Source organism: Salmo salar, chromosome 16, assembly GCF_965601325.2.
Source record: "Salmo salar chromosome 16, fSalSal1, whole genome shotgun sequence".
Taxonomy (NCBI): domain Eukaryota; kingdom Metazoa; phylum Chordata; class Actinopteri; order Salmoniformes; family Salmonidae; genus Salmo; species Salmo salar.
Window position 1 is genome coordinate 42,466,310 of NC_138306.1, and position 11,600 is coordinate 42,477,909.

General features: G+C 42.7%; 1 protein-coding gene across 4 annotated transcripts; it reads right to left on the minus strand.

The window, feature by feature from the left end:
* Positions 1–3,927: 3,927 nt before the first annotated feature.
* Positions 3,928–10,922, minus strand: LOC145861104 (uncharacterized). 4 transcript variants are annotated; one of them, XM_082962723.1, is made up of 4 exons: positions 10,817–10,922; positions 8,170–8,315; positions 7,843–7,964; positions 3,928–7,647 (listed from the first exon to the last, which is right to left on the minus strand). In XM_082962723.1, the coding sequence occupies exon 4, from the start codon at positions 7,600–7,602 to the stop codon at positions 7,060–7,062; it is 543 nt and encodes a 180-aa protein (XP_082818849.1). In that variant the 5' UTR covers positions 7,603–7,647; positions 7,843–7,964; positions 8,170–8,315; positions 10,817–10,922; the 3' UTR covers positions 3,928–7,059. The 4 variants fall into 4 exon arrangements, with proteins under 4 accessions (XP_082818849.1, XP_082818847.1, XP_082818848.1 ...); XM_082962721.1 differs by having other exon boundaries at positions 8,170–9,654; XM_082962722.1 differs by having other exon boundaries at positions 8,170–10,885.
* Between the last annotated feature and the right edge of the window lie 678 nt (positions 10,923–11,600).

Below are 11,600 nucleotides of genomic sequence, written 5' to 3' on the forward strand. Positions count from 1 at the left end.
TCAAGTAATTGCACTAAATGTAGCTTACATTCACCCCACAGGAGGAGGCCAGAGCTAATGAAGCCATGACAAGACTTTCTTTCAGAAATCTATTGTTTTAAAGACAAAGGTCTGACTGAAAGTTTTCACTAATCCCCTCATTATTAGACTACATAAAAAGTCTGGTAGGGACAATTTATACATGGTGAACGAGAGTGGGGGAGAGAGGCATTTGAAAACATGAAGCTTCTAATGTTGACACTATTTTTTACCATTTTGAATTTGAAAAAGTAAAATCTGAATTTTTTATATTATTAAAATATCAAAACATCATATGTTAGTCAAAATATGCAGTTACAATTTATTTCAGATGTATTTCAACTACAGGCAAAGTGACAGAAGATATCAACATTATTTATTTCACATCATAATTTCTTTGTCAAATAGCAAATAACAGTAAACAACAAGTAATCATTAAGGATTTCAATAATTTGTGTCAATTGGCTTGGACTAATTGTTGCAAGTGTTCATTCCACGTAGATTAAATCACTGTGACACATAAATCAAATTATTTGGTTTAGATCGCTAGAACCTCCCTAGCCACACCAAGTGCTATTTTCATGTGAAAATGCCAAAATGCACCTTATGTTTTTTGTTGGTGACCCCATAGAGATAGGACGCAACATTGTACCTGTCCAGTTATGGCGTCTGTGAGAGAGCATGGGCAGTGCCATTGAGGCCATCTCCATTTTGAAGAAGTCCATTTTAACTTCAAGACACTCTGTTGATTTGTTTTAGGTTGCCAGCCTTGAAGAAATAAAAGCAGCTCTGGAAAAACGCCTGACCAAATCAGTTGTTCTCCGTCTGCCATATTGTCATTGCATTGAGCTGGATAGGAGAAAACAGGCTGTTTCTGGCTTCAAAATCTCAATTTAATGCAGCATCACAGTCCAAAATAAAATGTGAAGGTAATTTGGTTTGGATATGTTTAAACTGTAGATATTTAATATTGAACCTACTTATGAGTTATTACAATGTCAACGTTGACAGTTAATTACATTAATTAACAGATTTTCACCATGTTGGTCTAATTAGTTGTTGAGTCAGAGTACATGGCAAGTGTGGACATAAATTCATTAAGAGTGCAACTGTCTTACCTTGTCATAGTCGATAACTAAAGACCATTGTTTATGTTTTTGTTATAGAAGACTTTGTATTGCTTCAAATATTTGTTTACACTATGCCGGCTAATGGAATTTCCTTGAGTACTACCAAGTACTATTTTATTTTCTTTGGGCAGCCCCACTCCTTACATATTTTGTTGTTTATTGGGTAAACAATGCCCGGACTCAAACTCATGCTGGCAACGGTACATGTGTTCTGGAGGCAGCGGTCTAGACCACTAGACCACCCCAGGCTGCACCAAATGCTATTTTGATGTGACAATGCCGGAATGCACCTTATGTTTTGTTGGTGACCCATAGAGATAGTTAGAGGACACAACATTGTATATGTCCAATTATGGAGTCTGTGAGAGAGCATGGGCAGCACCATTGAGGCCATCTCCATTTAGAAGTAGTCCATTTTCTTATGGTTGATGAGAAGAAGGTTTTCCAGAATTTCCAAGATGGAGGAAAATCTATTCTGACTGACCTTATGGGTCCATGAAGCAAACTTTGTTCAGCACGAGAAAGACACCCACATACAACGTTTCAAGTCTCTAGGTCAAACTGGGAGACAGAAATTAGGGTTTAAGTGAGACTGCTTATTACAGCGCCCTCTATAGGACAATTATTTTTTGACCAAGTTACTCATGGCCTCTAGTTTCTGTGTGCCAAATTAGAAAAAAAATAATGAATTCAGACAATAACAGTAGGTTTTACAGCTTTGCTGTGAACCCCCAAATATGATGGCTGGCAGATCTATTCAAGAGGAGTGACCTCGGGCATGTTTAACAGCTCATTAAGGATTTAACCTGACTTTTGTCAATTGGCTTGGACTAATTGTTGCAAGTGTTCAATTACATGATCATATCATGGCCAATCCATGTAGATTAAATCACTGCGACACAAAGATCAAATAAATCACATTTCTTCACATAAAGCCACTTTCGGTGGTTACTTAAAATAAAATCTGTAATCACAGTGATAATAGAAAAAGATTCAACATTTTGATTTTTATATGACTAAACTAAAAAGGCTATAGAATACATTTAAACAAAAACAATGAAAGGATTTACTGTAGTAACATAATTCATATTTGTCCATCTGTAACTTTAAACAAATAAACATGTTCCTGTGTCACTGAGGATATTTGGGAGGAATCTGTTGCTTTAAGAGAGTATTTGCGCCAGTAGGACACTCTGATGTCTTGGATGGGCTTAGAGAGGTAAGTGTCACAGAGATCAACCCTGCCTTTAATGAGGCTAAGGTCTTCTCAGGAGATTTCCTCTGTCCTCAATGAAATCTAAAGATAAGTTTAAGATGCTCTGTTGATTCGGTTTAGATTGCCCAACTTTTAAGAAATAAAAAGCAGTTCAGGACAAATGTCTCTGACCAAATCAGTTGTTCCCCGTCTGCCATATTGTCATTGCATTGAGCTGGATAGGAGAAAACAGGCTGTTTCTGGCTTCAAAATCTCAATTTAATGCACCATCACAGTCCAAAATAAAATGTGAAGGTAATTTGGTTTGGATATGTTTAAACTGTAGATATTTAATATTGAACCTACATTATTACAATGTCAACGTGTGCCACCTGCCAAACCCCAATGGACAGTTTGTTAATTAATTAACAGATTTTCACCATGTTGGCCTAATGAGTTGTCGAATCAGAGTACATGGCAAGTTTGTACATAAATGAAATAAAATAAAATGAGTGCAACTGTCTTACCTTGTCATAGACGACAACTAAAGACCTTTCACTCCATTGTTTCTGTTATGGAAGACTTTGTATTGCTTCAAATATTTGTTTTACAGTAAGTAGGCTAATATTGCTTGAATAGAATTCACTTGAGTACTACCAAGTACTATTTTCTTTTCTTTCGGCAGCCCTACTCCTTACGTATTTTATTGGGTAGGACAGAGAGAGGTAGAGTGGAAAGGTAGGAAAGTTTTTGCTGAACCACAATGGGCCGGATTCAAACTCATGCTGGTAGCAGTACATGTGTTCTGGAGGCAGCGGTCTAGACCACTAGACCACCCCAGGCTGCACCAAGTGCTGTTTTCATGTGAAAATGTCAGAATGCACCTTGTGTTTTTGTTGGTGACCCCATAGAGATAGTTAGGAGACGCAACATTATACCTGTCCAATTATGGAATCTGTGAGAGCGCATGAGCAGCTCAATTGAGGCCATCTCCATTTTGAAGGAGTCAATTTTCTTGTGGTTCATGAGAAGCTTTTCGAAGATTTAAAAAAATGTCCAAGATGGAGGAAAATCTATCCTGACTGACCTTATGGGTCCTTGAAGTAAATTTGATCAGAATGAGGAAGACACCCACATACAAAGTTTCAAGTCTCTAGGTCAAACTGGGAGATGGACCTGAGGGTTTAAGTGAGACTGCTTAGAACAGCGCCTCCTATTCGCCCCCTCTGGCCAATTATTTTTGACCAAGTTACTCATGGCCTCTAGTTTCTGTGTGCCAAATAAAAAAAATTAAAAATGAATTCAGAAGAAAACAATATGTTTTACAGCTTTGCTGTGAACCCGTAAATGTGACGGCTGGCAGACAATCTGTCCAATAGATAAAATAAACAATTAGGGGCCAGGTCTATTCAAGAGGAGTTGATCTCGGGCATGTTTAACAGCTCATAAGGATTTAGCCCGACTTGTGTCAATTGGCTTGGACTAATTGTTACAAGTGTTCGTTACATTATCATATTATGGTCAATCTACATAGATTAAATCACTGTGACACATAGATCAAATAAATACAATTTCTTCACAAAGCGATTTTTGGCGGTTTATTAAAATAAAATGCATAATCACAGTGATAATGGAAAAGGATTCAAAATTGAGATTAGCATATGACTAAACTAAAAAAGTTATAAAATACATTTAAACAAAAACAATGAAAGGATTTACTGTAGTAACATAATTCATATTTGTCCATCTGTAACTTTAAACAAATAAACATGTTCCTGTGTCACTGAGGATATTTGGGAGGAATCTGTTGCTTTAAGAGAGTATTTGCACCAGTAGGACACTCTGAAGTCTTGGATGGGCTTAGAGAGGTAAGTGTCACAGAGATCAACCCTGCCTTTAATGAGGCTAAGGTCTTCACTGGAGATTTCCTCTGTCCTCAATGAAATCTAAAGATACGTTTAAGACGCTCTGTTGATTCGGTTTAGGTTGCTCAACTTGAAGAAATAAAATGCAGTTCAGGAGAAATGACCAAATCAGTTGTTCTCCGTCTGCCATACTGTCATTGTATTGATCTGGATAGAGGAAAACAGGCAGTGTCGAGTCAGAGTACATGGCAAGTGTGGACATAAATGAAATAAAATGCGTACAACTGTCTTACCTTGTCTTAATCGACAAGTAAAGACCTCTCACTCCATTGTTTTTGTTATAGAAGACTTTGTTTGCTTCAAATATTTGTTTTGGGCTAATGTTGCTCGAATGGAATTCCCTTGAGTACTACCAAGTACTATTTTCTTTTCTTTGGGCAGCCCCACTCCTTACATATTTTGTTGGGTAGGACAGAGAGAGGTAGAGTGGAAAGGTAGGAGAGTTTTTGCTGAACAGCAATGGGCTGGATTCAAACTCATGCTGGCAGCAGTACATGTGTTCTGGAGGCAGCGGCCTAGACCACTATCCAAATCATCAAGGTAAAGCATGGATCTTCTAAGAACAGGCTTAACATTCTCCTAAGACTTCTGCAGAACTACAGATGGTAAAATAACTACTAGATGTTCGAACTACTAGAATCACATTGGAGGTCTAGACCACCTTCAACATGGGCTTTGTTAGAGTACAAATCTGACCATCTGCTTCACAATGCACAGTAGACATTTTGTTGGATGGTCATTGTAGTGGGGTGTGTTTGCAATTTTGGCGCTAAAACCTGCAATCTGCTCGCCAAAACCTTCAGATTGCAGGTAAAGTCCTCAAGAGTACGTTGGCCTGCTCTCTTTAACAAGACATGCATTCTGCAGAACCTGCCCATAATGCAGGTTTCTGAGGGTTTGCAAAAGCCTGCAAATTTCAGGTATAATAATGTGAGTATGTTAGTGTTTGATATAGAATCAACTAGCCTCTGGAAAGGCCTGCCAGCCGTACCTGTGTCACCTATTTGCACTTGTGTGTTGTTCCCTCAATCAGTCTGGCATGGTTACTAGTGAGAGCTAATGGCCTTAGTGAAATTATACCTTATTCAGGAAGGAATCACCGTGTTGCTGAGCAGCTTCTCAGGAAACCCCTGGACGGTGATGCTCATTAGGGCTGCTGGACGCCACAGAGCCAAGAATCTTACATGCGACTAGGCATGGAAATGCTGCAGACTGCAGGTCCTTGCAATGTCCAGAGGGATGAGGCCAAGCGGATGATATGGAAATCACTGGATCACTTGCTAAGCACTTTACCCACTATTAGTAAGCAAACATGGTGACAATGTTATCATGTGTCATCTTCATCATGTTAACATGCTATACATATTTATATTGTTCATGATAATTTATCAATATCATGATATAATAGGTAGATTTCAGTTGCAGATTTTACTTCTCAGTTTAGTCTACACAGCCTACAGTGCCTACAAGCCTTTATTATGAGAGCGACCAGTTTAATGACTTCTCAAGTAAAACAAGCAGGTAATGTGTGTGTTTGTGTGCGTGTTTGTATGAGTGTGTGTGTTTTGGGGGGCGAGGGGACTCAGTTATCTTATCATGTTAATACATTCTCGGTCCGTCTTCGCTTGTTTCCTCATTATCCTAATTGAGTACAAATTGGTTAAGAAGGAGCAGCGCAGTTATCAAGCTGCTTAGTTTTATCAGATGACAATGTAAGTCCCCTTGATCCTATTAGAGACAAAGCAGCTAACGCTTAAACACGCTATGTCAGCTTACTGAGGAGATGGATGGGGGATGGATAGCTGGATTGGCAGTGGAGGGGTATAGAGGGGGATGTAGCAGGGTGTGAGGCCAGGGGAAGTGCACGTGATTCCCCCCTCCCGGTCGCTCTCCTCATGATTTAACACTTTTAGCGTTTCCCTGAAAACCTAAGATAGTGTTTGGGTTGGCTTGTCCCTGAGCCCTGTTCACAATCATACAGCTTGGAGGCACCAACCCCACCTTCAACTAACGGAACTACTGAGAAACAGGAAAACTCCACGATTACGGACAGTCAACTCCTTACTGTAAAGGCAATGGTATTAGGGACCCTTGGGATCCGGACCAATTAAAATCACGGAGTGGCTATGTGACCAGATTCTCTGGACACCCCTTCCCGATAGCTAAATAATCAATGTGTAAACAGGGCTAAGCTACATGTTATGTTGTCATGTAGGCTAAATGCGTTTGGTTTCACCCCACATTTAGGATAAGGGTATTGCAAAAAAATATTGTCTGCGTTCTGCTCATGTTTGTGCTACTGAAATATCCTTAGAGGTTTTACAACGCCTCTCAAAGAAGGGTACCGATTGGTAGATGGGCAATAAAAAATAATTCAGACTCTGAATATCAATGTGAGCATGGTACAGTTATTAATTAGGCTTTAGATTACATTTATATTTACGTCATTTAGCAGACGCTCTTATCCAGAGCAACTTACAAATTGGTGCATTCACCTTATGATATCCAGTGGCACAACCACTTTACAATAGTACATCTATATCTTTTTGGGGGGGTAGAAGGATTACTTTATCCTATCCCAGGTATTCCTTAAAGAGGTGGGGTTTCAGGTATCTCCGGAATGTAAATGTAAGGTGGTGATTGACTCCGCTGTCCTGGCATCGTGAGGGAGCTTGTTCCACCATTGGGGTGCCAGAGCAGCGGACAGTTTTGACTGGGCTGAGCGGGAACTGTGCTTCCGCAGAGGTAGGGAGGCGAGCAGGCCAGAGGTGGATGAACGCAGTGCCCTTCTTTAGGTGTAGGGACTGATCAGAGCCTGAAGGTACGGAGGTGCTGTTCCCCTCACAGCTCCGTAGGCAAGCACCATGGTCTTGTAACAGATGCGAGCTTTAACTGGAAGCCAGTGGAGTGTGCGGAGGAGCGGGGTGACGTGCGAGAACTTGGGAAGGTTGAACACCAGACGGGCTGCGGCATTCTGGATGAGTTGTAAGGGTTTAATGGCACAGGCAGGGAGCCCCGCTAGCAGCGAGTTGCAGTAATCCAGACGGGAGATGACAAGTGCCAGGATTAGGACCTGCACCGCTTCCTGTGTAAGACAGGGTCGTACTCTGCGAATGTTGTAGAGCATGAACCTACAGGATCGGGTCACCGCCTTGATGTTAGCTGAGTACGACAGGGTGTTGTCCAGGGTCACGCCAAGGCTCTTAGCATTCTGGGAGGAGGACACAATGGACTTGTCAACCGTGATGGCGAGATCATGGAACGGGCAGTCCTTCCCCGGGAGGAAGAGCAGCTCCGTCTTGCCGAGGTTCAGCTTGAGGTGGTGATCCGTCATCCACACTGATATGTCTGCCAGACATGCAGAGATGCGATTCGCCACCTGGTTATCAGAAGGGGGAAAGGAGAAGATTAATTGTGTGTCGTCTGCATAGCAATGATAGGAGAGACCATGTGAGGATATGACAGAGCCAAGTGACTTGGTGTATAGCGAGAATAGGAGAGGGACTAGAACTGAGTCCTGGGGGACACCAGTGGTGAGAGCACGTGGTGCGGAGACAGATTCTCGCCACGCCACCTGGTAGGAGCGACCTGTCAGGTAGAACGCAATCCAAGAGTGAGCTGCGCCGGAGATGCCCAACTCGGAGAGGGTGGAGAGGAGGATCTGATGGTTCACAGTATCAAAGGCAGCAGATAGGTCTAGAAGGATGAGAGCAGAGGAGAGAGAGTTAGCTTTAGCAGTGCGGAGAGCCTCCGTGACACAGAGAAGAGTGGTCTCAGTTGAATGGCCAGTCTTAAAACCTGACTGATTTGGATCAAGAAGGTCATTCTGAGAGAGATAGCAAGAGAGCTGGCAAAGGACGGCACGCTCAAGAGTTTTGGAGAGAAAAGAAAGAAGGCATACTGGTCTGTAGTTGTTGACATCGGAGGGATCGAGTGTAGGTTTTTTGAGAAGGGGTGCAACTCTCGCTCTCTTGAAGACGGAAGGGACATAGCCAGCGGTCAAGGATGAGTTGATGAGCGAGGTGAGAAGGTCTCCGGAGATTTCATCTGGAGAGAGGGGAGAAAGAGGTCAAAGCATAGGGTAGGGCAACGTGAGCAGGACCAGCGGTGTCGTTTGACTTAACAAACGAGGATCGAATGTCGTCAACCTTCTTTTGAAAATGGTTGACGAAGTCATCCGCAGAGAGCGAGGGGGGGGGGAGGATTCAGGAGGGAGGAGAAGGTGGCAAAGAGCTTCCTAGGGTTAGAGGCAGATGCTTGGAATTTAGAGTGGTAGAAAGTGGCTTTAGCAGCAGAAACAGAGGAAGAAAATGTATAGAGGAGGGAGTGAAAAGATGCCAGGTCCTCAGGGAGGCTAGTTTTCCTCCATTTCCGCTCGGCTGCCCGGAGCCCTGTTCTGTGAGCTCGCAATGAGTCGTCAAGCCACGGAGCAGGAGGGGAGGACCGAGCCGGCCGGGAGGATAGGGGACATAGAGAGTCAAAGGCTGCAGAAAGGGAGGAGAGGAGGGTTGAGGAAGCAGAATCAGGAGATTGGTTGGAGAAGGTTTGAGCAGAGGGAAGAGATGATAGGATGGAAGAGGAGAGAGTAGCAGGAGAGAGAGAGCGAAGGTTGCGACGGCGCAATACCATCTGAGTAGGGGCAGAGTGAGTAGTGTTGGAGGAGAGCGAGAGGGAAAAGGATACAAGGTATTGGTCGGAGACTTGGAGGGGAGTTGCAGTGAGATTAGTAGAATAACAGCATCTAGTAAAGATGAGGTCAAGCGTATTGCCTGCTTTGTGAGTAGGGGGTGACGGTGAGAGGGTGAGGTCAAAAGAGGAGAGGAGTGGAAAGAAGGAGGCAGAGAGAAATGACTCAAAGGTAGACGTAGGGAGGTTAAAGTCACTCAGAACTGTGAGGGGTGAGCCATCCTCAGGAAAGGAAGTTATCAAGGCGTCAAGCTCATTGATGAACTCTCCAAGGGAACCTGGAGGGCGATAAATGATAAGGATGTTAAGCTTGAATGGGCTAGTGACTGTGACAGCATGGAATTCAGAGGAGATAGACAGATGGGTCAGGGGAGAAAGAGAGAATGTCCACTTGGAAGAGATGAGGATTCCAGTGCCACCACCCCGCTGACCAGATGCTCTCGGGGTATGCGAGAACACGTGGTCAGACGAGGAGAGAGCAGTAGTAGTAGCAGTGTTTTTTGTGGTAATCCATGTTTCCGTCAGCGCCAAGAAGTCGAGGGACTGGAAGGTAGCATAGGCTGAGATGAAGTCTGCCTTGTTGGCCGCAGACCGGCAGTTCCAGAGGCTGCCGGAGACCTGGAACTCCACGTGGGTCGTGCGCGCTGGGACCACCACGTTAGAGTGGCAGCGGCCATGCGGTGTGAAGCGTTTGTGTGGCCTGTGCAGAGAGGAGAGAACAGGGATAGGCAGACACGTGGTTGACAAGCTACAGGAGAGGCTACGCTAATGCAAAGGAGATTGGAATGAACACTCAATGACACTCAATGACACTCAAATATAACTTTCCAACTTCCACTGTAGAAATTATAATTGATGTAAGCTCCAGTGGTTCAATGTTACCAGGAATAGGTTCAAACTTAGTTTATTCAGCTAGATAACTTGGTACAGTATTCTTCCAGCTTCTTCCAGTGCACCGTATCCTATGACGCCATAGCTAACTAGCATGCTAGCATCCATAACACACGGTTAGCACCAATACTTGGTTACAACAAACTACCAATAGATCATTCGTGTCCGTGTCTAGTACCTTTCATAATGCAGAAGTGATTAAACGTTGGCTAGCTAACACAAAGTCAGTCCTGCTAGCTACACAAGTGGACTACACATCTCAAATGTTCAGAAAGTTAAGCTTACGTTGCAAAAATCTTGTTGACTAAAATGATACAGTACTGCTCGCTGGTAGAGTTGGCTAGCTAGCAGTGGCTGCGTTGTTGACTTTGTTTGAAAATGTAGCTGGCTAGCTAACCTCGATAGCTACTCTGTACGACACCTTTATCTATGATACAAAGACAACTATGTAGCTAGCTAACATTACACTAATCAAATCGTTCCGTTGTAATGTATTTAGTTTCTACTGTACGGCTAGTTGGTAAAGCTAGCTAGCTAGCAGTGGCTGTGGTGTTGGCTTTGTTTGTAAAACGGCATCGCTGCGAACGAGTACAGCTGGCTAGCTAACCTTGTTAGTTTCTCAAAGCTACACCTCTATCTTTGATGCATAGACAGCAAAGACAACTATGTAGCTAGCTACCATTACACTAATCAAAACGTTCCGTTGTAATGTATTTAGTTTCTACTGTACTGCTAGTTGGTAAAGCTGGCTAGCTAGCAGTGGCTGTGGTGTTGGCTTTGTTTGTAAAACGGCGTCGCTGCGAACGAGTACAGCTGGCTAGCTAACCTTGTTAGTTTCTCAAAGCTACACCTCTATCCTTGATGCAAAGACAGCAAAGACAACTATGTAGCTAGCTAACATTACCAGCTAACATTACACTAATCAAATCGCTCCGTTGTAATGTAATGAAATGTAATAAATGTAATATTACCCGCGGAGCGAAGTACAGCACAACTCCTCACTCCAGCATCCGGAACAACCAGATGGTATATCAATACACCCAGTCACTACAAAGATACAGGCATCCTTTGTTACTGAGTTACCAGAGAGGAAGGAAATCACTCAGGGATTGGTGATTTTAAAACAGTTACGGAGTTTAATGGAAGAAACTGAGGATGGATCAACAACATTGTAGTTATTCCACAATACTAACTTAAATGACACAGTGGGAAAAAAATAAGTCTGTACAGAAAAAAAATATTCCAAAACACTAAAGTAAGTAATAGTACAAAAAATGTGGTAAAGGAATTAACTTTTTGACCTGACTACAAAGTGTCATGTTTGGGGCAAATCCAACACATAACCAAATACCACTCTCCATATTTTCAAGCATGGTGGTGGCTGCATCATGTTATGGGTATGCCTGTCATCAGCAAGTACTGATGAGTTTTTAAATAAAAATAAATGGGATAGAGCTAAGCACAGGCAAAATCCTAGAGAAAAACCTGGTTCAGTCTGCTTTCAACCAGACACAACTAGACAAATTCACCTTTCTGCAAGACAATAACCTAAAACACGAGGCCAAATCTAAGGCCAAAGTAAGTAAATGTTCCCGAGTGGCCAAATTATAGTTTTGACATCTGCTTGGAAATCTATGGAAAGACTTGAAGATGGCTGTCTAGCAATTGTCAACAACCAACTTGAAAGAGCTTGAAAGAGCAAATATTGCACAATCCTGGTATGCAAAGCTCTCAGAGACTTACCCCAAAACACTC

Excerpts from the sequence above, each read along its gene's own strand:
- LOC145861104 (XM_082962723.1), bottom strand. The coding sequence starts at position 7,602 with ATGACGGATCACCACCTCAAGCTGAACCTCGGCAAGACGGAGCTGCTC.